This window comes from Melanerpes formicivorus, unplaced genomic scaffold (assembly GCF_026170545.1).
Source record: "Melanerpes formicivorus ecotype bairdi unplaced genomic scaffold, bMelFor1.0.p_v2 SCAF_16, whole genome shotgun sequence".
Classification (NCBI taxonomy): domain Eukaryota; kingdom Metazoa; phylum Chordata; class Aves; order Piciformes; family Picidae; genus Melanerpes; species Melanerpes formicivorus.
In genome coordinates this window covers 13602590-13629542 of record NW_027142368.1, presented here as the reverse complement: position 1 = coordinate 13629542, position 26953 = coordinate 13602590, and the positions used below count along the sequence as shown (strand labels likewise).

Sequence of the window (26953 nt, the reverse complement as noted above, 5' to 3'; positions counted from 1 at the left end):
TAATCTATTTGGGGGTTTTATCTCTGTAGGTAACTGCCTGGAAGTGCTTTGGATCCTTTTTGAAACCCTATTGAAGAAGCCTAAATTTAAAAATAGAACATTTAAAATATTCCTTTCAATACTGCAAGGCAGGGACAGAAACCTTTAGAGGAACTTGCTGTGCATTCCCACTCAGCACCATTTATGCCTGCAGAACACAGAAATGGCATCAGTGTGCGCCCTTGGTTTCTCATCTAACAGAAACTGGATTCAAGGGATGCACAGCATCCCCAAGCCAAGAAATGGGCCTTCAGCCATCAGGTGGTGCTGTGAATCCAAACAAATACATGCCATGAAACCAGAGGTATGGGATTTCCTCTGCAAATGAAAAGGTTCCATCTTCTGCAAGGCAGCAGAGTGCTAATTGCAGTGTAACACCGTAAAGCGACACCCTCTCGCTTTCAGGGCTGCACACAAGACAAACCTGTTTCCTTCCTAGAGGCTGACATGAAATGTTATTACATTTGAGTGAGCCTGCTATTGAGCAATGGTTTTCTCTATTGTAAAAGTAATACAAAAATGCTACCATTTGGATTGCTTAATTGCTTACCTGACAAGTCTACTCACTCCCTCAGGAACTGCAGAAGGTGTGTGGTCATGTAATTAAAGGCTGTCATCTATAGTCACAGTAGTCTGCTGGAAGGCTTCATGGTTACCTTATCAGCTGGTTTTGACTGGGGTGGGTTTTTTTCTCCACAATAACTGGTATAGGATGTGTTTTGGTTTTGTGTGTTGGCAGCTCAGGGATGTTTTAGCTACTGCTGAGCAGCTCTTACACAGAGTCAAGGCCTTTCCTGTTCTCACCCCACCAACAAGCAGGCTCAAGGTGCACAAGAAGTTGGGAGGGGGACACAGCCAGGACAGCTGACCCCAAATGACCAAAAGGATGTTTCAGATATATGGCATCATGCTCAGCATATAAAGTTGGGGGAAGAAGGAAAGGAGGGACATTTGAAATGATGCTTAAGTCATCATTATGTGTGATGGAGCCTGGCTTTGCAGGGGAAGGCTGAATACCTGCCTGCTGGTGGAAAGTGGGGAATGAATTCCTTGGTTTGCTTTGCTTTGTGTGTGCAGCTTTAGCTTTATACCTGTTAGACTGCCTTTAGCTCAGCCCACAGGTTTTCTCTACTTTTACCCTTCCCATTGTCCCCCTGATCCCACTGAGGGGGAGCAAGTGGCTCTGTGGGGCTGAGTTGCTGGCTGGGGTTAAACCATGACAGCTGAATTCTCACATTTTCTAATTCTGAGTGGCTGACTCAAGTCAGGATTCTTTTATTTGCAAGGTCATTAGATCAGAGAAGGATGCTAAATATGGGTTCCTTCTGAGAGGCCAGACAGCCTGACACAGTGCATGTAAAGGAAGCAAAAAAAGAGCTGCAAAGGAGTTCTGGTGATATTCTTCTAGAAGGTCTGAGGTTTTTAAAGCTGAAATGTAAAACACTGCAATCAGTTAGCAGTTAGAATTTTCCACCAGTTGTGGCTTAAAGTAAACACATGTTTAAATTGTGAAGGGAAGCCCAAGAGTATATTGTCAGCTTAGGGCAGAATGTCCCCACAGGCTTTTAAGCTTTTCACCTCTCAGATGCTGTATTACTGCAATGATTACTTTTGGACAACTTCTGCAGAGATCATGTAATTTGAAAACCACCTGCATTACCTCTTCCTGCTTGGCAGCTGTGAACTAAGTATTCCCTTTTGAATGTTATTTCTGATATTGATCCTTTCTTCATTGCATTTAGTGCCAAAGAGCAGCCTGCAGAGGAAGCTCTGGCTCTTGTCTGGGCTGTGGAGAGGGAAGGATGAAAGAGGGAGCAAGAAAAATAGCCCATCTGTGTATAACACTCCAATGTATCTCACATGCCACACAGAAGGGTTTACAAAATTCAGCAACAGAAATACTCCATCCAAGCTGACAGAGTCCTCAGTGAGGATAATAATAGGGGAAATGACATCTGAACCAAGAGCAGATCCCCAGCTCTGATGTGTAGCTAAATCACTCATGCTTACAGCTGACACAAAGAGCACATTTCACATCACCTGTCTCTTGGTTAGGTGGATAGCTTGCCCAGACACCTTTAGCTCCCTCCAGGAGCAATGGGAGTAAGACTAAGACTCTTTGACAAGGCTGTTCCTAAAGCTCCAACAGTGGATGTCCTACCAGAGTGTTAGCACCAGCTTGGGCTCCTGCTCTCTGCTGTAGCAGCCTCTCTCCCTGCACTGATCATTGGTTTCAATACCCATTCCCTACATCACGGAATTTGGCATGTGACAGATGCCCCAGGAAAATGGGAGGTCAGAGAACACTCAGCTGAGCTCACTGGGAAAAACCAAACAAAGCAAAAGCTAAAACAGAGGTGTGTGCCCTGAGCAGCTTGTAACCCTTTTACTCTGCTGTATGTGTTCACAGTAAATGATGACAGTTCTCAGTGACAACTTGAAAAAAGAAAAGTCAGTTAAAAACAGCTCTGCATTCCAGAGTCCCCTCCCTCTTGAAAGGTTAGGGAAAATCATAGAAGCATAGAATTGTTGGGGTTGGAAGGGACCTCAAGGATCATCTAATAAAAGCTAATAAAGGATGTGTGGCCTTGACTGCAAAAGCAAGGCAAACGTGCACCCCACATAGGTTTTAAAATCTCCTGTATGCTTTCTCCAGGCCTTTTGGCTCAGCAAGCTGGAAAAGCACCTCGTGGTCCTTTGAGGTGGCTACTGCAGTATAGTTGTACAAATGGGTGTGTGGCTGTGGCTCCTTGCAGGATGCTTTTGAGGTCTGCAGGACACTGCAGGCATCGTGTGGAAACCTGGAGGCTGCACACACTCACACCAAGTCTTTTTCTCACAGACAAAAGGAACTACTGAAACCAAGTGACACAACCCAATTCTCCCTCTTGGGAGGGAGAAGCAGCTTATGCTGCTGCCTAAGCTCATCTCCAGGAATAACTTGAGTTTGTCCTACTCTTAAAAAACACACCTAAAATGACAATAACATCACAGAGAAAAAAACAACCAGGCAGTACTGAAAACATGAAGCCATTCAGCTCTGAAATGCTTTACAGTCACCATCACTCACCTAGAGTAATTTGATGTGCCAAGTCTATCTGCCACATTTTGCAACAGCTGATCAGAAGAGCCAGCCAATGTTCTCTCAGCACTCACCAATAACAGAAGTCTGCTTGAGATGGAATCACACCAGAATCTCAGTCTGGGACTCTGCTTTTTTTCTCCCCACTGCATTCCTGGAGCTACAGAAGAGCCAGGATGAATCTCTTGCCAATTAAGACTTCAAAAGCCTCACATCTAGTAACCATGCATTCCTCCAGAGAGGCAGCACTAAGGGAGTGTTATTCTTCTTTAATTATTAAAGTCAGGCAGCTTTTGGCCTCATGCCTCAAACCTACAAGACAGATGCTTTAAGATATCAACCTGAAGTGGACTGGGACCTGGAAGCAGAGAACCCTTGCTCAAGTGCACACAAATCAGGAACGATGAGCAAGAGGCTGATTTGGTTCGGTCAGTGAACATTAAGGTCACTGTATTCAGCTGACTGTTTATTTTGCTGCACCACTTGGGTGCCTGGTGTGCATGATTTCATACATTTTGGCTTTCAGGATGCAAGGATGTGATCTCTCAATTAGCTGCAGGTGCAATTTATGCAGGTCTGGTTGCAAATGACTGGATTTTAAACTGTTATGAATGGTCTAAGGAATATGAAGGGCAGACATAAAAGCTAAGATGATAACTTCTATTTTTTTTGCCAGTACTGCCAGGATCCAGTGACAAATCCCATTGTGAACTTGGTTTCAAATTGTACCTTACTCCTGGTCCGTTGCTTCTGTGTGTGACCCTTAATTCAATAACCTAATTTCCTCCCCAAACGACAGCATCAATTTTAGGGGAGAAGCCAGACACCCAGCAAAGAAACAACAGCAGCGTAAGGCAGACTATCAGGAGTTCCACACAGCTCCATCCACATCAGGCAATGGAGACCCAAAGCATGCCTGAAGGAGAGGATGGACATAAGGAGGAGCAAAATGTAAGTGTGGTTCACAACTCCACTGCTCAGCTTTTAACCCCTGGTAACCTGCCGCTTAGAACTGCCCCAGTGACTGCTGGTGGCAGCACCTGTGGTGGGGTGGAGATCTGCACTGAGATTTTAGCACAGGACTCAAAATGCTTAGGAGGTCTGAGGCACTGGTTTGCAGATCTCAGGGCATTCTCAGAAGGGTCCAGGCAAGAAGGTCAAGACAGGTTTAAATTACTAACTCTAAGCTACTCATCAGGGCACAAATCTGAAATGCATACACAGCCATAGGCTTGGAAACGGCAGTTTTCTCTTCTGAACTTGGTAAGAAAGAAAGACCCTGTGCACAGGTTGAGCCCTGTAGGCTGACATGAGCTTCCAGATGTCTTTAAAACACATCACATAGCTGAGTGCTGCTGTGGTCTGTGAACGTGAAATCTACTGTAGCTTGGCAGTGCTTCTGCAGGCTGTCCAGAAGTCAGGACCTTAAATCCTACCAACAGTCTGTCACAGATGGTATGGCAGAGAGGGAAAAAAGGCATTCTGAACTGCTGAGAGAAAAAGTAGGCCATGTAGCTGCTGATCATGATCTAGTTGCCTGGATAGCAGAGCTGTACATCTAACATATGCTGAGACTCAGTATCCCCCAGCAAGTCAGAGGCCTCCACGAATCACTGTTAAATATGCCAAATGCTCTGTGGTTCATTTTCCCTGCAAACATGGGAGACTGTGTCAAGAAGAATGTGGTCAGGACACCTCCTCAGAGATGCTGCATGTTCACACAATATTGCATCTAGGGAGGAGATGTGAACATACTGCAAATACACTCTAGCATTACACGAGGGAATGGATTCCACTGGCTCCATCTGTGGCAACTAGCTTTGTGGCAGCTAGTTTAGCTCAATTTACCTTAATCTCCTGCCTCTCTTCACCATAATTGCTTCTTCTACATTTGTCCAGGACTATAAAGAAATGAAACACTTACGTGCACCCTCCTGAGGATGCCTTTTTACCACAGGTAAAAGCTATGTAACAATTCCAGTAGTGTCTTCTGGGCTTAAAATCAAGTTGTACCAATTGCAAAGTACAAGCCTGAATTTGCTGCAGCTTATATACAGATGTCTTTAAATGGAACAGTTTCTATTTCTTCTGTCCTTGTCTGCATCTGTTTGTGTAAAACACCCACTGATGTCACTACTGTTTCCAAGTCACTCATCTCTGAGTGATACCTGTGTGTTTGGCCATTTGTCAGCACAGCTACACTGCTCAGTGGAGCAGATGCCCCCAGACTGCCCCCACAAAGGCTACCTAACAAACAAAAGGACTAGAGTATAGCCACCATGCCAGTGGCTCTAGTGTTTGAGACAGAGGGGGGAGACTGGCCTGAGTGTATAAGCTTTTCTTCCCCCTTGTTCATAGATTCCCATCCTTCCCTTCCTGCCCAAGTAACAGCCACTTCCAGCAGCTCACTGACCTCGGCTGTGAAGTCCAGCACTCTCATTCAGCTGCAAAGCCAAATCAAACAATTTAGCATGCTAGCATTTATAGTGCAATACTAAATCACATTATTTTGTGAAGCCCACTGCTAAATGCTCCCAAAGCTCCTCAGCATATCAGCTGTCACAGTCACCTCCTCAGACTGTCAGGATATACCAGGCACAATGAAGGTGCTCTGAACCTGTGCAGGTGGCTCTAGGGCACTGCTAGTGCTGTTCCACAGCATATATTATTTCATCTTGATAGAGAGGTATATCAGTTCCTTCTCCTTCCCTTGATCACATGAGCCTTCCACCTAACCTTAAGACCCTACAGAAGCAGCAAAGTGAAGGAAAATCACACTAAGTCCGACAGTAACTCTGCTTTGATCTGCCTGGCCTCTGCATGCTTCCCAAGAATCTTGGCCCATATCTTAGCTTTAAAAATACATTCCAGTAGCTCACTGTTTTGGGCTCTTCTCTACCAGAGACATGTATCATTCACTGGGCAGAAAGCTCCCCACAGGCACTGAAATATTGGAAATGTGTGTGTCCTTTTTGTGATGTTTTAGCATATGGTGGTTGACCCAGAGAGAGAGATTACAGCTAGGAAAGTCTTACCTCTGATGATCTCTTGGGAGCTGTTGCTAGCTTGGGAGATTTTATGGGTTAGATTAGTTAGAACAAATCCAAAGCTATTCTACTCCACACAACTGGCCTATGGCAGTCATCACACACACACAAAAAAAGAGCAGCAGCTCAGCCACTGGTCTCTCTGCCAGACTGGCATCAAGGTTTAATCATTAGGTTTCCACCACAATTAAAGTTTTCATTTAGAAGACAGCTGCAATGCCAGGGAAACCAATCACCTTATGACACAGCAATTTGTCTTGAATACATGCAGTGACCACATTGGGCCCTCTGAGCATTTCCTAATTAAGTTAATGGAAAGACAACTTACACAGATCTCTGAGGAAACAAGAATTTAGAAAATCTGGATTGACAGAGGGTTGCTGAAGCTATTTGGTTGCCTAAGAACTCTGTGGAACAGTTTCATACATCTGTACTGGAGGCTGTCTGTATAACCAGGGTATCCAATGCCTGTAATATTTAACAGCTCTACCCCAACAGCACTGATTTTACCACTGTAGGATAGGATAGGATAGGCTAGGCTAGGGTAGGATAGGGTAGGGTATTGATTTCAGTATTCCTAAGGTTGAAAGGGACCTTAAAGATCATCGAGTCCAACCTGTCACCACAGACCTCATGACTAGAGTAGGGAGGACACTACTGCCCACTGGAGGCTTGAACTCATGACTTTCCCAGTAAGGGTCTGGTGCACTACCAAATGAGCCACCTGAGAGAGTAGGGTAGGGTAGGGTAGGGTAGAATATAGTAGGGTAGGGTAGAATATAGTAGGGTAGGGTAGAATATAGTAGGGTAGGGTAGGGTAGGGTAGGGTAGGGTAGAGTAGAGTAGAGTAGAGTAGAGTAGAGTAGACCAGACCAGACCAGGCTGGCAAAGACCTATCCCTTTCTAGACAGGTGATACCTGGAGCTGGGATGTAATCCTGTGGATTTTTCACACAAATAAGCTGTAGTGTTCCATAAGCTACAAAAACACAATGGTCAAAAGAAACAGATGTGCTTCTATGGCTCTAAACAAGTTCCAATTATTTTCATATCCTTTCACTGCACTGGCACCTGCAAAGTAGCTTTCAGTGTCAGGATGGTATCCCTGTGAACAGCCTTCCTTGCACAGTAGTAGGAAGAACAACCCTGTGAGAAAAGGCTTCCTCCTACTCAAAGTTCCATGTCAAAGATCTGTTTGGCATTGGCCCATTTCCAGCCTCTGGGAATATGCAAAACTTCTGTCCCTGGACCAGAAGGATGCTGGTTTCCAAGCACACTGTGCTCCATAAAAAACCCTTGTATCCTTGAAGTTACTGTAGATGAGACCCAAAGGAACACATGGGCTACAGAGCACCCTTGGTGGGGTAGGTAAAAAATATCCATGAAATGAACAGCCTGGGTTAATTTGCTATGGCAAAACCCTCAGCAATTCAGTGGTCTGAAGGTCAAATGGAATCAAAACATTTTAATCCTCTTATCTGCTTATAAATCACTGGTATTTTAGGTCTGCTAAAGTCATTTCTAGAGCTTTTCACATCACAAGCTGGCCTGCCTGATATATATTGACCCAAATCTACCTTCCATAATTTTTGTCAGTTCCCAGAAGGGTTTTTCACATGTGGAGTCACCAGTGTCTGGGCCTGCTACACTGTAAATTGTGGCACAGCAATTTTAAAGGAAAATTCTGGTGGTTGAGAGACATCTATCAGTAGTTCTTCCTTTTCCTCTCCCTAGTGACAGACATCAGTAGATAGCCCACTGAAGTCTCTGCTGAACTGAGGAAACAGTTAAGCTCCACTCTCATTACAATTTTGGGATTAACTCCTTTCTTCCTTTAGGATATACTGTGGGTTTTCCCCAGCTCCAAGCCTAAGTCCCTCTTCCATGTCCAGCCAAGTGGCTGTTCAGTGAGGAACATGAAGTCTGCTTGACCTATTTGGATTATCTCAAGTTGTGCAAGTCACCATTTTCTCCTTGCCACACCAATTCTGTCTGCACCACCCTACTTTCCTAACTAGCAGGGAGTATGCAATCCATACAAAGCAAACCAAGAGCAAAACTTACCATCTGATTCGGAGGCTGCTCTGAAAATCAAGTAGCTGCTGGGAAGAGGCTGAGTGATGGAACCAACATTTTCTCCCTTTGGGCCCTGGAACACACACAGACAGAAAGATGTAAGGCAAAGAAGATGCAACAGACTGTTCAACATCTTTCTACTCTTCCCAGGCAGAGGGTGTATGTTTGTGATGGGAAAGAGGGAAGGAGCAGATGGAGTAATTTAGAGAGATTCATTAATAATCATGATATTGCTGCTGCAGATCCAAAGCAGTCATGAGCTGACATAAATGGAGCTCAGTGCAACCTATGCTCTGCCCAAAACCTACTCTGCTTATTCAGTCCTCAGGAACAGAAGAAACTTGTTCTTGTAGCTTGGGACAAAAAGCAGTCAAATATTTGCTATTAGCCATGTTTGTGAACACCTGCATGGACTGTTCCATGCAGTGCATGTTGAGTCTGCAGCCTGACACTCTAGCTCTGAAACACTCATTACATGTCACCCAAAGAGGGGCCAAAAGTGAAACTTGCTCAGCCAGATCTTCTGTGGTGAGGGTCAGGAATTTAGGCTTAAGCTCAGACTAATCTATAATTCATGAGAAACAGGTTTGCTTTGCACAGTTATATAGAACCAGTTCAGATCAGTCAATTCTGCTCCAGTTGCTTTAGAAGAAGGCCATGACATGACATAAACCAAAGCAGTATTTTTAGCTTTCAGCCTGGAAATGCTGTCAGGGTGCAGACAGCTTCTTTGACATCAAGCATTTCACGGGTAGATTTCTTCTTGTTGTGCAGTTTGATGTTCACCTTGTGGCTGAAAGCATCCATCACACCTAACAACCCAGGCTGAACTCACCTTTCAGGAAACAGCCTACCATGCAGCTTAAATGTAGCTTGAGAAGTACCTGTCTCAAGTGACTTAGAGTATTACTCTGACTTCAAAATCCCAAGGGATTTCCTCTAGTGCACAAATCTTTTCAGAGAGAGATATTCTCTTCATGTTTAATATACTGATTCTTATTTCTGTCCTTTATTTTCTAAGGGACACAAGAATTAGATGTACATCCCCAGGCACAAATATGTGCACATGCTGCTAATAACTCCCCTTTCTTTGGGATGATTCATACCAAGGGAAGGGCAATTCTAGCACAGCAGTGCTGATCAATCACTGACCCTGCTTTTCAGCACCTGACTCCACTTTTGATTCTACCTTTTCACTACCTCTCCTAATTGTGCTTTCCAGAAGAATTGAGTTGACATACTAAGTCACAAGGAAGTTTTTTTGTTGTTGCTGATGGGCAGCAAATGATCAACAACCTTCTTGGGTTCATGACTTGGATTACAAACCACTCAAAACTGAGTATGAAACAGGGTAGCAAAGAAACCTTTGGGACTTAAAGAAAAAGCAGTGCAGCTAGGTACAGATCAAAACTGAGCTACTGCCATAAAACAGCAGCTCTTACCCTTGGCTGTTGAGGTTAATATTAATTCTCTCCTCCTACTTCATTAAAAATTGACAGACTTTTTATAGTGATTTTATAGCTGTGTTTAAAACTCTTCAATTAACATCAGGGATGAGCAGGAGTGAGCCTGCCTGATCTGCTCTCACAGGGCTTCCCCTTCCTTTGGTTACCTCTTCTGATGCCTCTATCTCTCTCACAGGAGTCTTTCCAAGCAGCTTGACACTGCTGGCCATCTCTCAGCAAGGCACTAGTGTGCAATGCCTTGCTTGCACTGGTGATGGCTCCTACAGAATTTATGCCTGCAGTAACTCTGCTGAGTCACTGTTATTAACAGAGAAACAAGAGCTCAAGAACATTTAAGTTTTGCCTTCAGGGAATCCAACAGATGCTGCTCTCAGTGCCTCTCTGGGGGCACTGGGCTCTTTCTCTGTGCCTCTCTGGAGGCACTGGGCTCTTTCTCTGTGCTTGTGGGCATTTAGGCTGTGTTGGGTTGTTTTGTTTTTTATTTTTGCTTGCTCTTAAGGGAAAGAAGTAGAAAGAAATGCAGCTCTACAATTTGCAGGGAGTTATTTTAAGAAGTGTGAGAAACTATTAATCATTTGTGTTACAGAGAGATCCAGAGGTCACCGCAGGAGCTACTGTGTGTACATGAAGAGACTGTCTCAGCCTGTGAGTAACAACAGACTAAATAACTCAAAGTGAAGAGGAGAAAACCTTGCTATTTTCATTTCAAAGGAGGGAAAACTAAGGTGACCTATCCTAAGTCACACTTCTGTGGAACAGTCGAGGCTTGAGCAGACCAAAGAACTCCAAATCTGTAGCAAACAAACCCAAACCTCAGAGGCCTTAGGGAAGAAAAAAAGGTCAACTTCATAATCTGAGGGGTTTTATCACTTTGTCAGCCCTCTTCCAGTGCTGTGCAAAGCATTTGGTGTGTCCTTGTTTTGGGGGAAGTCAGTTCATTTGGTCTATGCCACACCTCTTAAAGATTAAGGCCATGGCCTGATACAAGCTACTAGGTGCTGATCTTTTCTCCTGCAGTAACAAATTTTCCCTTTCCTCAGTCTCTGCATGCATCTATACACCCAGAATGACACCTTTGTATACCTAGTCACAATGTACCACATTCCCTTGCCATCACAGCATGACCAAGCTCAGTGTCTTTGATCTTTTTATGCAGTTAATTCACCATTGCTAACAGCAACTGAATCACTGCCAATCTAGGTAACAACACCACTAGGTAATGCTGGTGCTCAGACAATTTGGTGACACAGGAGAGGTTGTTCATCTCAGCAGAATTGTTACCTTTACAGCCCAGATTGACTGATCCAAAGGATGAAAAAGCTTAAAGCAGAAGCCATCCTTTTTGGAGGGTCTCTCAATCAGCTCACAGGAGTGGAGCAAGATTGTCCCAACCCACTGTCCGATCTTTGGCGTCTTATAAATCAGCAGCACTCCTGGTTTCAGAACACACCACAGCTTGGTCCAGCTCTTCAGAGTTCCACGAATCTAGAGGGGAGCAGGGAGAGAACAAAAGGTTGCAGTTATTTTCCTCTTTAAAAGAAACCCAGCATTTATGCAGCATTTATACAGCATTTCCAGTGTTTCTCCCAAGGCCACACTCTGATACAGCCCTTAGAAAAATGCATTGCATTATCTGAATAGTCTTGGGGATCTCAAAGCAAAATCCCAGGCCTTGTAAATCTGGCTAGCAGAATTGAGTCTTCCTATATTTATTACTGGCTTAATGTTAGCAGCTTGCTCAATGTTTTTAGGCAGCCAGCACTGCTGGCCCACGTGAGCGTGATCTGTTAATAACCCTGGAGGACATGCTAATTAGAATATCTCACAGGGAAATGTTACAGCTACTCTAGCTCGACTTTAAGTCACTTTAATAGTGTTCTGCACAGCACAGTTATTAATGGGGTTTGTCAAATATCCCATTTTTAAAAGTGCCTTCTGCAGCTGGTTTACTTCTCTGTCAAGCTCACTGCACACTCTCTCTTATATAGAAGACATGAAATCTGATAGCACATATTAAAGATAACAGCTTTAGGAATGGCAAAGTTTCTCATTAAGGTTAGATTTTGCCTGAGGTCTTCTTGTCTTCAATGTACAGAGGCCAAACTTCTAGTCTGATGTCAGTGTTCTGTTTGTGTGGCCTGGCATTATTTGTTACTGAACCAGGAACTTCCACCCACAGCAAACATGAAACAGGTATTTTGCATTAAAAAAACCTAAATCATAGAATGGCTTCACTTGTAAGGGTCCTTAGAGATCATCTCCTCCAACCTCCCCTCTCTTGCCCTGCTGGCCACATTCCTCTTGGTGCAGCCCAGGAAACAGTTTGCCTTCTGGGCTGCATGAAGGCACTGCTGGCTCATGGTGAGATGGATGGAGTTAGGTTAAGATGGAAAGTAAATATTCCCCATGCCTCCACGTTTACAGCAGTTGTTTAAGCATGGCTTTACTGCAGCTTCAACTCAGAACTATTCAGCCTTCCTTCATGTGACCATTTGAAGCTGTGCCTTTAAGGAAGGGACAGTGCTGGGACACTCTGGCTGAATGTTTTGGTGAAGACAAAGTGCTAGTGCATAAGTCTCAGACACATCAACTGCTTCTCACTGATTTCTTCCTACAGCCTCAGAAGCAATGGTCAGTGTTAAATACCTTCAGCCAGTCTGCAGTGATCACTACACTAGGATCCTTCAGAGCACTGAAGAGTTGCTTGGTGGCTCTTTTCTTCTCCTGTCTGTAATTTTTTTTTTGTACCTGGTTGAGAACAAAGAAAACATAGCAGCTGTAAGCATGGCCTCTGTTGGGGAGGAAAGAACACAATACATTAAGAACAGCTATGTATAGCAGAGCTAGAGCTTGACCCAGCCCAGGTTCCCCAGAAATGAGCACAAGGAAGAACAAAACCATAACAAGACAGCAGGCATTTGCTTTGCTCCTGAAGTTCCACTAAGCACAATCTAATTTGGCTTTTCTTTGGGGAAGGCAAGAGGCTGAATATCCAGTCCTCCTTACCCCTCAAATCAAAAAGATTAAATCTAACTGCACCCAAACCAAATTATTTATACTTTTGGTTTGGTAGGCAAGAAAGTGTCCAAGCAGTCATTTGCACAGATTGCCCACACATACACCTCCTAACAGGGCCAGTGAAGGATTACAATCCTCTTGAGGTGCCTAATGACTCTGGTGCACACAGACAGAGTGAAATAATGACACTGATTTGTTCTGTTTGCAGTGTATAATCTAATCCTGTATAGAAAGCCTGTAAATGCCCCTGCCCTATAATGACTCCTAGAAGAGTTGGAGGCTTTTCCAGGTCTTGGGAAATGACTCAGAGTAGTTCCCAGTGGTTTGTTTAGAAGGTACCACTTGTTTTGTAAAAGAAAGTCAGCTGATGCTGGCTTGGCTGCTTTGCACATACCTTCAGTGTTTCCTTCTTTGTGGATTTGGCAGTGGGAGATACACACTCTTTGTCAGACCCATTGCAGAGCTTGTATTCGATCTAAAAAGAGAGAGCGAGCAGAGAGTGTTAGCATGAAGATGTTCAAGTTGTGCTCTAATGAAGCCTTGTTTATATCTTCCAGGAATCCATTAAATTGCTGATTGCAGATTTCAGCAGCAAGGCACTAGGCAGGTGCAGAAAATGCCTATTTGCAGTGCAGACCAAACTTTCTTTCATACTCATAGCTAGTTGGAAAATTCCCCACCACATTTTCTTCATTTTTCTCCCATGCAGATATTAGTCCTGGTAAAACTCAAAGGAAACAAACCCCAAACCCCTATTCTTGTTCCTAACTTTGAAAATTGCTCATCTCTTTTCAGATCCAAAACCCTTTCAATTACTGGAATAAAAAATTACAGGGGAGCTGGCAGAGGTCATTCAGAGCCAGGCTTGGCATTGGCAATGACTGCTGCCCTAGCTGAAATGTCCAGAAACATAAGTGAGTAAGAAATTACCTAATCATGTTACAGATAATACAGGAAATCATCATCATCTTGGCCTTGAGGAGCAAGGCACACAATAATACCATCACTTCAAATCATGTTTGACAGTGTCAGTGCTGTTTAAATTCATTTTCAGAGGCTACAGCCCCATGTCCTGATTGTGCTGCTGGGCTGAAAATAAAGGCTTTGCTTTTGTAAGACACGGTCACGGTACTGCTGCTCACTTACAGGGGACAGCTGTCTGGAGCCCAGCTCAGGAGGAGGACCCCAGCTTGGAGAGGTGTGTCAGCAAGCTGTCCAAAACAGGGAGAGTGTCACAGTGGGAGAATCTGTTATCTCTATGTGACCTTCTCTCTCAGTACCTTTTTCCTTCCAACCTTTCATGTGGCTGATGCGTTCACAGTGTGATCTTTTGGGGTCAGGCACTGTCTCTCCTACTTATGCATGACAGCTTTATAAGAGAGCTCAGCCCTTGGCCACCTTGATTTAATGAGCATGACACAAAAATGAGCTCTGCAAAGGAAAAACTATATCAAACATAGTTCCCATTTATAAATTCACTGCTATGACTGCTATGCTCTCAGACTCTCCTTTAGGTCATGAGTTGATGAAATTGTTCTATGGTGCCTTCAGTTTTGAGAAACCCACTTTCCTTCTGTGACACAGAAACCTCTTTGGCTTCCACAGCAACAAACTATGTTAGTGTGAGCACTAAGCTATTTAATGACAGCCCTATTGGTCCTTTTCACACAACTCAGACAAAACCACACAAATTCATGACCAGATCACAGCAATCAGGCCATCAACTCTGCTTTGCAGACTGTGGCAGAGGCAAAAATGGGTGACGCAGGATTAGAAATTAGGGGCAGAAAGTGCAATTTCCAGCCAAGCCAAGGTCACTGCAGAACCTATTAGCTGTTCTCACATACCCTTCTCATAGCATTTCACTAAAAACATACCTACAGATGATACTTGAGAATAAACAGAGAAATGAGAGCTCTGTGATGGTGTGTAAAGACCACTGGAGTCCTTGATGTGACTGTCCAGTTTGCAACTCAACTTGGCCTTGGGTCCACTCAAAGGACATGCCAGCGTTGGGATTCTTGCAGACTGTTCAACAGCTGCAATTTCTGGTTTAGTAGAAAGCTAAGCCCACCTCCTCCACCTGCAATGCAGTCTCTGATGCACAGTTTGTATTTCTGTGGTTGGGACTTCACTGCAAACCCCCAGGCTTACAGTGGGGACTGCTGCACAGACACGACATCTGAGCAGAGAATTTGGCCCGGGGGGGCCTTGTCACATTTCAAAGGGCAGTGGTAGACATTTGGCAGATATGCTATAGGCCTTTCTTTATGAAGCAACATTTCTAAGTGCTTAAATGTCTCTGAGCAAGGATCCTTTGGAATTAGTAGGAGATTATGCTTTCGTGATTTGAGACATGTGTCCTCTGAAACTGGACAGAAGAACTCTCTGCCTTTCTCCCAATTAGCAAGGAGAATGTCCTGTCCTTGTGATACAACTATGAGCCAACTGCTTCTGGGTAATTTAACTCCCTCCAGCCTGAGATATCAGATACAGAGAAGAGCACTGGTCCTCATTAGCCAGCATGAGAAGCAGAAAAATCACTGATGTCCCTGAGATTCTAGGAAACCCTGCTCAGTTGTGCCTGCAAAGCATCAGGATCTTATGAATGCCTTTTGCTTAACTAATCAAAATAGGCTACAGTCACTTGTATAGAAAATTACATCTCAGCACTTACATAAAGAATTACATTTTGGCCCTCATGCTCCCTTGGCTTAAGGAAATTTACTTGAAGATGAATTCAGAAAGGCTTCCAATGACAGTCACAAACCATGCCAGCCTGAGCCCTCTGCTCATGGACAACTGGCATTAACACAGAGACACTTTGACTGGTCTAGCAGCCACACCTGCCTGCTACTCAGAGTCTCTCTGGGTCAGCTACAAATGGACTTAAACAATCACAAGACTTAAACCTGGAGCGTTTACAGACAGAGACTTTGATTCTGTCTCTTTAGAAGAGCTCCATGACCAAGGGCACTGCTGATGCCCTGTGCCAGCCAATACTGCTATGCATGTTATAAAGCCACAACAGACCACAGCAGATGAAGGGATACTCTCCCCTTACATCACCACAGCCTTCCTCAGCCTAGCAGAAAACTAACAGAAGCTATTTGTCATCACAGCAAATCTTTCAAGACACTGGGATAATGCAGGATAGCAGAATCTGGCTCACTCTCCCTGCAGCAACATGTGAATGCCAGTAACCAGAGATGAGGCTTTGTGCACTGGGAGGGTAAGGAATTGGTGTCCTTATAAAATTAGAATAAACACCAGAGTATTCTAATGGGAGACATGTCCTTGCTCACAGGTAATTTTCCCAGTATGTTTTCCACATGTAATTGTTACAGATCTGTATCCCTGCAGGAATGGAATGGAATGGAATGGACCAGGTTGGAAGAGACCTTTGAGATCATCAAGTCCAACCTATCATCCAACACCATCTAATCAACTCAACCATGGCACCAAGCACCCCATCCAGTCTCTTCCTAAACACTTCCAGTGATGGTGACTCCACCACTTCCCTGGGCAGCACATTCCAATGGCCAATCTCTCTTTCTATGAAGAACTTCTTCCTAACATCCAGCCTAAAATGAAATGAAACCAAAGCTCCTGAAGCAGCACAAACACTAGGGAACAGCTGGGTTTGATACAAGAAGTGAAGAGCTCCTTGTCACAGATGTGAATATTCATGTTGTGCATTTAAAGACTGTTGTTTGCAGTTGCTATAAGCAGCTCTTTTAAAAAGCATTTTTATTTTGTGGTAAATTAACAGCTCATGCACAGCACAGGAGAGTCAGAGCAACAGCTTTGGATGAGGAGAACATTTTTCACTGTGGGGGTGACAGAACACTGGAACAGGCTGCCCGGGGGGGCTGTGGAGTCTCTCTCTCTCGAGATATTCAAAACCCACCTGGATGCATGCCAGAGTGATCTGGTGTAGGTGCTCCTGCTCTGTCAGAGGGGTTGGACTGGATGAGCTTTCAAGGTGCCTTCCAGCCCCTAACAGTCTGTGATTCTTACCAACCAGCCAGCTTTGCATTAGCAAAGCTGACCCTGCAGTTAACATGCTGCTAGCCAGCAAGTTGATTAATCTTCACCTAAAACTTTCCAGTTTGAAAAAAACCCCCACCTCCAAACTCACTCTTATTTCAAGAGCATTAAAAAGGCCCAGCAGCTGCATTCACAGCAGTGCAATAGCACAATGATTAGCACTGACTGCAAAGCCTGGACAAAGAGCTGACATGGCAGCACTATCAGGGGAAAACCACTGGTGAAATTCAGCTGTCCAAGCACCTCCAAATGCCAAGTTACACTCCTGTTTAGAGGAATGCTCTACTCCATCGTGTCAGATTATAGTAAATGAAGAAAAACTCAGAGATCTCCTGGGGCTTCTGTTGGATCATTTAAGTGTGCCTTTCATGGGAAGAACACTCTGCAGGTTTAGAGTATTTAAAGAAGGTTTGAGGTGAGTTGGGAAACTGCACCCCAAGGAGGATGCTGTTCTGCTGCAGAGCCTCTCTGAGGTTATTCCTACAATACCTGGATCTTTCTGACTACTCATTCCTCAGTTAGGTAGCTAAGGGAGAATGGAGGGAAAGTTACTCTTGTAGTTTGCCACACCTATGAATGATCTTTCATGATAGTCCCAAATATAACCATGGCTGGAATTAACTCAGAGGTTAAGAGTATGATTCATGGATGTACAAGGATGAGCTAGAGACAGCCTGGGAACTGTAGCTTGCATCTCAAGGGATCAGTATGAGCTGTTTCAAGCTACTTTGCAGCTAAAATACATTTCCAGCAGCCACTTAGAGTCATACTTTAGATTACAAATCACACAACAAAGACTTGAACAGCTCAGACATGTGGAAAAACTTATTCACTATGAACAAAGCAATCTAAGCTTTGCTCCCCCATACATCATGTAATTGTGCACGTAACAGCCACACTCCTACAGTGTGCTAAGTTTAGACTTCATTGTGGCAGTAGTGGGGGACTGAAAAGAGTGAAGTACCACTGACTGCCAGCTTCAAGATTTTACTGACTACCCCTTAAAATACAGTTCAAATCTTTGTGGGCTCTGCATGTATATCAGAAGACATCAGCTGCTCTCCAGCCAACAGAATTGACAGTAAGGGGCAGAAAAGGGGAAAAAAAGAGAAACTGCAGCACTGCAGACTGCAATAAAAGGTGCTGCAGAGGATGAACTAGGCACAAAGTGAGAGAAAGCCACCTCCTGTCACCATTAGGCAAGTGCTAATGTACTACCTGGCTACAGAGACCAGCTTGACACTAAAGAGACAGTTCTGTGATGCTTTCACACCCATTATGACCACTGGTCCCAGAAAACAAGGCTAAAGGGCTCTAAAAATAGAGAAACTAACATAAGTAACAACATGAAATAAATAATCAGCAATATTGGATTGGGGTTTTGTTGTAGTTGTTTGGGGATTGTTTTACCTTGGAAAAGGAGATGAAAGAGACTGCACTTAAATAAGGAAATAGGAGAAAATATGCTGCAGGGGAGTTAACAATGAAATATGTAGCTGAACTGTGCCTTTAATTTGTTGTAATAAAACTTGGTGTGAGAAGCCACAGCTGAAATCAGAACTGTGCATTGCCAAGAACTCCACAAACAGGCTGAAAGCAGATGTTCCAGCATACAGCATTTTATTGTCTGTAAAGACAGGAGCTCAGGGACACACTGGCAGCCCATCTAAGAGCACAGGGTAGTCTGGTGGCAGGTAAATGGCTGCACAGCTCCCAGATGTTTATGGGGTCTTGATGAGGCGTTCTGCTTGGTGTCTGCTAACTCAGAATCCTGCAGCCAGCTCTGTGGTGCAGGGTGGATGTGATCTTGAGTGAACAAAATGAAGAAGTGTTTCCCCCTCACTGCCGAGGATGTGAAAGAGAAACACAGTTGATCTCCCTGGGGAAATGCAGGGACTCCAAGCCAGAGCTGGGAACTCAAGGTCCCCCAAGTCCCAGACCAGGAATTGAATCACTCAACTGTCTTCCTTTCCTTCTGCGTGAGAAGAATCAGTGCGGTGTGGGACATCAAAATAGCGCTGCCGAAGGGACACTGATTTCCAACCAGGTTACTTGTACCCACTGTGCCAAAAGAAGAGTTAAGCTTTGATGGCACAGATCTCTTACCCAGGACATTTACATTTGAAACCATTAATTAAACCTGCACACCTCACAGTTGGGTTGCTATAAATTATTTCCCTCCTGCTATGAGGAATCTAAACACGCCCCAATTAGCACACTCTTTTCTTTGGTCCAAGTAGGTGGAATTGCTATTTACTTTTAAACTGAAATGCTGTGACAGATCCCTGCCTACAGCTCTGGACACCTGACAGTAAGTTCATTATAAAGCTTTAGAGCTGAGTGGATGTGAAAAACTAAATATTAAGGAAACTGACTACCAGGTTGCCTCTGCCTCGACTTTTAAGGCACAAGCCATTTCCTAACAGGGACTCCCTACTGTCACTGACACTGCAAAGCCAGACAGCAGAAAAGTTTCCTGTCTGGAGAAGAACACAGTGGTGTGCAACAGACAAAGGCAAAGCAAAGTCATCGTGACGGGCACAGGTCCAGTGAAGCTGAGAGTCTCTGGATCAAACATCATGTGTCTAAGCAGAACATTCAGGTAGGAAAGAAAAACCTAGCTCTGGCCCATGCAGTAGCAAAGGCATCTGTCTGCAGCACTGTAAACAATTAGGCAAGTTGAAGTTTGGTGTTTTGGAGTCCTCATATCTGTTTTTAGTCCACTGATGTTTCAGAGCAATTTTGTAAAACCAGTCTTGGGTCAGTGAAAGCAAAGCTCATGTCCAGGGGCAGGTTTTGAATCACAAATCTGATGCAGGTGTTTTGACACCTGCACTCTCACTTATCTCTCCTTAACAACTGCTCTTGACACTGCCAAGGGGAGACTCACCAACACCTCCCAGGTGCACACAAAGCATGGCAGCAATCTAGATGGGTACCCAAATCTTCCAAGGGTACTGCTCCTTTCAAAACCACACCTGTTGAAAACTAAATAGCAAGGCAGGCCCCGAGGCTGGGAAAACTCAGCACCTCAACTCTTCTCATAAATGAACTCTACTCTTGTATTCAGAAATCAAACTGCATCTTAGAAATCGTGCTCCCTTTTGGACACTTCAGTGCTCTGAGCTGTCCAGAAAAGTCCCTCATCTTTGCATTCCTAAGTCACTGGGAGTTTAACATCACTCTTTTGAGGGCACACAAAACATTTGGCTTTTGAAACAAAGCCCTGGATGCAGGTCTCCACTGTCAGAATAAGTTGTAACCTGGCTTTCCATGAGGAACCTGCATGAAAAACCAAACCCAGCTTTGGTTTGCAGCTTGCCAAGTTCCAGCAATAGCAGAGGACATGCACACAAGCCCTTGTTACACGCTCCCAAACCTCCTCCCATCACCATCTCCCCACGCTGACCTCTGCCAGAGCACCCCAGCTGTACAACCTGCAAGCTCCAGGCAAGCATAGCCAAATGTATTTGAAGCTGCAGAGCCTATTTTCATGTATTATAAGAAACCACTTGTCTGCAGCTGCTTCCTTCATGTCATATTTTCATTTCAGCTGGTGCCATTTGCATTTATAGCTTCATAGTTGAATAAATTTAGTTAAAAATTTATTAACAGGCCTTGCTTCTATTTCTAGTTACTCTCTAGAAATATGTGAGCTGCAGCCAACAAAGCCTGCACACGAATCTCAACGCCAGATCTAACTCATAAGGTTGATTCCATCTCTACAGGAAATCAAAACCAGGCAGTCAGTAACTCTAGATGTAGAGCCAGGTTTTAAACACCCAGATCCAGAGTCCTTGGATGCAGTTTTACCTCTCCATAACAGGCTATCTGGAAATGTGTTCAGGAAGTTGGTTAGTTTGTATTCCTCCCTCACTACACCAATTCCCAGAGCTCTCTTCCAGGACCTTGACTCACAGTTTTGGATGCCGTGCACTACACTAAACATTACAGCTTTCTCTTCCAAAACAATTAAGGTTTATGATTGCCTTGCTGATCAGGAACAGCAGGAGACACCTCTAGTGACAAAATCAGCCTTTCAACCATAATTATTTGTATCTAATTACTGCAAAATTAGCCCAAATAAGCAGGGTTCTTCTGTGGCAGGTGCTATCACGTCAGAAGAAAGTGTGGGCTTCTCTGTCATCCCAACCATGCAAACCCAACCCTTTTCTTTCCCTCAAAACATGCATGCACAGTTACTGCAGGAACAGAGGGTGAGGACTGTTCAATGACTGAGAAAAGAGAGAGTAAGAATGATTAATAGCAGCCTGAAGAGAAATGAAAGGCAGACTAGGGATGGATCCCTATCCACCATACCTTACTAATGGAGTTTGGAGTCTGTGGTGTTTCATCCTTCAGCGCCGATGGGCTGTTGCCTTCCACATCTTTTCCTACAACAAATAAAAGTGATTCAGAATCAGAGAAATTCTGTGCAAACCATGGCTACTCATGGCCTTGGAAGGGCTACTGCTAACAGCAAGCAAGAGAAGATGTCATGAGCAGGAGAGCAGGCACACCAGGACCACAGAGAGGGACCTTGTAGAGCTTGAAATAGCCCAGATCCCCATGCTTGGGCAATGCAGCAAGTACTGCTTAGAAGTTAGGTCTCAAAACACTGTGGTAAACCAACATGGTGATTGAAGAGTCCAGCATGTGAAGGCTGGAAAAAGCCAGAAATAAGGTTGCTTATGCATCCTTAATCATCTCCCTTCTGTATCTGCATTATGATGCAGTCTTTAATGACATTACCACAGTCTGTTCTTTTCTTACATACCCCATGTCTCATTCAATGCAAATAATAAATGGAATTCAGTTAATAAGCAGCTATTCAAGACATCATCCTCCTTGGTCAGTGTCTGGCAACTACACACAGATAGCAGCTTTGTTTGACAAATAATAACCAGGATCAGAAAACATTACAGAAGACAGAGCAGCATCTAAACATAATCAGCAAAACAAAATTAAAGAAACAAAACCCTGCAGAGGATAAAGGACTTCTGATCAAGTTATTTGTTAGAGAAACATTTTCAACTAACAAGTAGCATTTATGAGCACTGTAACATTTTCCAATCACTGTAGAGATGTATTTCCACTACCCAAACAGCCTACACTTGCAGTACATTATACACATTATGTACTGAATATGCATAGTCCTGGCCCAAGCAGTAGAATGCAATGATAAACCCTGTTCCTTTTGCCAGCTGTAATTGTGTTTTACAGTAAAAGGACACATGGAGCTTCTATTCTAAAAAAGCCAAAAAGTAACAACTGATGAGACAAGCTTTCCAGTGCCAGGACAGTCATTGTTATCCAACTGCACTGTAGTTTTCTTCTCAAAACTGTCAGCAGTCAGAGCTTTGGAATACTGGATGCAGTAAAGAACCACTGAGATGGTGAAATACAATCCACTGGTATCACACTGCAAACATGGGAACTGTTACAAATGGTTTTAAACTGTGTGGGCCAGTTTTGATTTGGAACCACCACCAAATCCAAAGCCAGCAAGGAAATGCCTGATTCTCCTGAAGTCAGCAGAAGCTGTCACAGATGTGTCACAGATGTGTCAGGAGCTACAACATTTCCTGGCGTTTTCAGAGCAGCCATTTAGGAAGACAAGCACCATCAGAACAAAACAGCCACAGAAGCTAACCAAAACCCAAATATCCTCATGGCCATGTCCTGCACTTCCATCCTGGGACATGAGAAAGAACAGCACATCCTGTCACAACCAAAACTGCAACTGTGCTACAGGGTTTCTGACAAAACCAATGGCCTTTTAACAGGCATTAACAGCCACTTTGGTGTTTGAGCTCCTAACTTTAGGAAAAGGCTTTGTGGGACAAGTGTCCCTGGGAGGTGTTCAACTTTCCACATGGTGACTAGGGGTGGAGGGGGTTTCAGATGTGTTTCTCACCCCATAGCACAGTGCTGACAGAGAAAGCAAACACTCTCAAGCCCAGGAGAAGCAGGACAGCATGTGCAGTGCTCACGTGGGCTGCTGAAGCAGAGGAGGGACCTACACAGTCACATAGAAGGTGGTGCAACAACAGGGAACCTATATCTTAACCTAGTTTCTGAACCATCACTCCTCCCTTTGAAACACTGAGCCCTAAATAAAGCACTTGGAAACCTAACATCTATGGGCAGCAGAAAATCCCAAGTGACTGCCTAGCTGACAGAGCCCTTGTGCTACCATGACAAGTGGGACAGCCACAAGCACTGCTGGCCATGGATTAGGACCTGTATCTCTGTATGTTTCCTTTCTCTGATGACAGTTTCCTCTCTACAGCCCCCCAGCAGAGGCAGAGAAGGTTGGAATAAAGTCACAAAGCCATGTTGCTGCCACACTTGTTTCCCATGAAGAGCTTCTCCTGTGCATATATGGGAAAGTAACATATGGTCTGCAAGTTCAAGTCAAGTTAATGGGCATCAGCTGCTGCCTGCTCAGAGGGAACAGCATCTATTAGCATAACAGAGATCCCAACCACTCTTTATTATGTCTCATTTCTCCAAGCTGGTCTCCATACAAAAATCCTGGATGTGAAAGATTTCTGCCTTCTCTCAGTAATCCAGTCAAAAGGGTTTGCCCCTGAACAATGAGATGCTTGCTGAGGTTCTGGACCATCCTGCTCAAAGTATGTTATGGAAAATGGCAATGTGCAACTGTTCACTCTCACCACATCGTTTACAAGGATGTGTAAGAGATGTTTATGGAGCAGCATAGTGTTTCCTGCCCCAAACTCATTAAACTTATTAGCACTTGTGAGGGAAAGGCTGCTTTGCAGAGGAGAGCTATCTGCTGTCTGTCTCAAGCAGACTTGCAGGCGAGGGCCAGCCCTTGTGTGGAGAGCAAACTTCATCAAAACAACGTGTGAGTTTCTCAAAATCCCACACACAGAGTTAAGTGCACAGAAAGCCCAAAAGTGAGAGTCCCACCCAGAGTGTAACAGATACAGCTGCCTCGAGAAAACAAATAGGAAACCACATAAAAACATAGAAGCAGCTAAATATTAACTGGCTACAGAAGCTCAAGTTCTTATCTCTCTGATCAAGAAAACAATGTCCACAACAGACACAGAGCTGAATCTCTCCCGACTTAAGATTCCTGGCTGCCAGCAGGGCACACAAGGAAAGGTCCTTCTCAAAGCAGCCCAGAAGTTTTGCATTAAATAACCAAAAAGATTTGGGGAAGGGAATCAGTGTGCTGATGGAAACAGCCTTCACCACATTGGGAAGAAAACTGCCAAGACTCCAGCCTTGAGGCTACAGGCTATAATTACTGACATCCTCTTTTACCCCATTATTGTCACGCACAGGAAAAATGAACATTCAGTTCCTTTCCAGAGCAGTAACTCTTTCCTTTTTTGCTTGTTTCCTGCTGGGTATCAATCCTACAGGTGCATTTGCCTTTTCCCTTTCTGAAGACAGATACAGCGAGCATGACTGATCAGTGGCAACAGGAAGTAAAATGAGTGGGTCATCGAGGAACTCATGATCGGCTCCATGCAGTGTGAACTATTACTTTACAGACTTCCTGATAAAGTACCTGGACAGCTGCAAGAGGAAATATACAGGCTACGGTGTGTGGCAAAACGATCACAAATAGCACCTGTTAGTGCTGTAAATAGCAGCCACAAGGCTCAATGTATACACCAGACTGAAACTGAGTTCTGTGTATCTACCACAGTAGAATTCCCATATTCATGGAAGTGCATCTCTTAGGATGCAGATAACCTCTGTGGCTCTGTGAGTTGCAGCCTAGTCAAACCCAGAGATGCTCTGAAAGTTCTAACTACACCCCCAATAGACTTCCTACCCTCTCTCCTTATTGCTAAGTGAAAGGCAGACAAGGGCAAGTAACAAACTCCTGTGTCTCTATTTTTTGAGCTTCCCATAAAAACAAAAGATGTCTTCTTCAAACTTCTTTTAGTTACCAGAAATCATTAGCAATTTTGTGTGCAAGCAAGAGGCAGAAAGTCCAATGTGCTATTTCAGACAGTGCCCTCTGCATCTCCCAGATGCTTCCTTTAAAAAAAGCATCTTCTCACTGAACTGAGCACGAGGTGTAAAGTCTGTTACTCCTTCTCACTGAATTTGCACAACTTCATTATTGGAGGGCTAACCCTAGGGTGTTGGTGGTGTGAGATCTACAGCTCCAGCCACCTCATAACCCAGTAAATTCCTGGCAGGAAACCACTGGGCTTTGCTGCCCACAGCACACACCCAACACGATCAGCCCAGTGCCCTCTTACAGGAAATCTGCTGGGATCAGGCAGCAAAACTTGGACCACTGGGAAAGAACTGAAAGTTGATGGAAAACAACAGATCAGCATGGGGGACAGAGAAGTATTGGATGCAGCTTACGGACATAGACCTGTAGCCTACCGATGGTGGCAGTAGCATCTTTCAGAGAGACAGGAAAAACTGAAGGGAAGCACATGAGGCTCTGAGGAAAGTACAAGGAGAAAGGAGAAGCAAAGGAGTGAAAGGAGAGAAAGCAGAGACAGGAGAGCTCACTGTGGGAAATGGCAATGGAATGTGAGGAGTGACAGATATTTCTTATGGGAAATGTGAGGAGAAAAGAGACAAGGCAGCTCTGTGGGGACCAGGAAAGAAATCAAAGGAGTAAAACAAAATGGATAGACATAACTCCACTCCCTGCAAGAAATCTCCTGGCTGAAGCAACAACTTCTGTTTGTCTAAAAGGATATTCTCTCTTTTACGAACTCTTTGGCCTGTGCTCTTCCCCTGCAGCACAGAGAGCTACTGCCCTTGCTGACGCCAGAGCTGGAGGTTACTTAGAAGAACCATGCAGAACAACAAAAGCTCCAGCATGGCTCAAAGACACTTGCTCTGCTGAGCCTAGCAGGCTGTTTGGTCTGGCTGCCAGCAGGGAGCAAGGAGAAACAAGGTGATGGGGGAAGCTGAGGAAAAGACAAGCTCTTGCAGCTACCTCCTCTACACTGAAACCCCTCCACTTGGTTTCTGACGGCTTACAGCACCGAAATACCTTAGTGAGGAATCTGGTAACCTTTTTTTTTAGCACTGGAAATGCTGCTAAGAACTGAACAAAGGGCAGACTCTGAGCTTCAGAACTCCCTACAGGTTTGAAATGTCTGAGACACTAGGTGTCCCATTGTAAATTGCTTTCAATTTGATTACCAAAAGGTTGTTGAAGCTTCCAGCCACCTCAATGACAGCCAGGATTAGTCAGCACTGCTGAAAATAGGCTCCCCATTGCCTTGATGCAGACACAAATAGAAATACCTGCAAAACCAGAGGCTCTTGAAACCTTTGCACTTAATTACCTCAAGAAAACCCAGACCTAGTTTTGCTCTGCATCATGCAAAGCCCAGGAAGGCTGTGGGCTGTTACAGCTACAGGAAGAGTGAAATCTCTTGAGAGATGCTATGTTCTTTCTCTAGATATCAGTGTTTTGAGAGCTCGTGAAGGTGCTGTGAGGTTTGGTTATTCAGCACTGACATGGGCAGCTGCAATTGACAGCTCTGCAAGCTTGTGACTGCTCCCTGAAGTGCTTGTTTACCAACTCAAAGTGAAGCATTGTTTGCAGACTGCAATCAAGGAAAGACTCAAATATTTATTGTGAGCAACAAATTCTGAAACAACAAAATCAGCTCTACTTCCTTCCAAAAGGGTGCTAGGAAACTCAGTGTGGGGGGAAGATGTTAATAGTTTCATAGTTTCATAGTTTCATTCAGGGTTGGAAGGGACCACAAGGATCATCTCGTTCCAACCCCCCTGCCATGGGCAGGGACACCCTACACTAGATCAGGCTGGCCAGAGCCTCATCCAGCCTGCTCTTAATAGTTTCATAGTTTCATTCAGGGTTGGAGAGAACACATAAAGCCAGTCTGATGCTCACTGCAACTTGTCAAGGTTCCTGGTACCTGTAGTGCTTGCAGATATTTACAGAACATTAACCACAAAAAGTCTGCTCTTGTAATATTTATCCTGGGCTCCAACTCTGAACAGGGAAACCTGCCATTCAAATGGGGCCAGGAAATGCTACATAAGCCCAAGGCTTTGGATGAAATGCCCCAAAGTAGAAGTGCCTGAAAACAGCCATGTTGGAAATGTGAGGCCATGTGGCATTCAGATGGTTACGAGCCTCAGCTCTGGTGCCCTCCGTTCCCACTTAACACTGCGGCAATG

General features: G+C 44.4%; 1 protein-coding gene across 5 annotated transcripts in view; it reads right to left on the bottom strand.

The window, feature by feature from the left end:
- OSBPL5 (oxysterol binding protein like 5) overlaps positions 1-26953 on the bottom strand; it is a 129035-nt gene that overhangs the window by 28532 nt on the left and 73550 nt on the right. For all 5 annotated transcript variants that reach the window (XM_068148298.1, XM_068148300.1, XM_068148301.1 and 2 more), the window contains exons 3-7: positions 21098-21171; positions 13122-13202; positions 12356-12457; positions 10991-11194; positions 8232-8316 (exon numbers count right to left, since the gene is read on the bottom strand). In XM_068148298.1, the coding sequence (XP_068004399.1) occupies positions 8232-8316; positions 10991-11194; positions 12356-12457; positions 13122-13202; positions 21098-21171 (546 nt within the window). The remainder of the gene's footprint in view (positions 1-8231; positions 8317-10990; positions 11195-12355; positions 12458-13121; positions 13203-21097; positions 21172-26953) is intronic.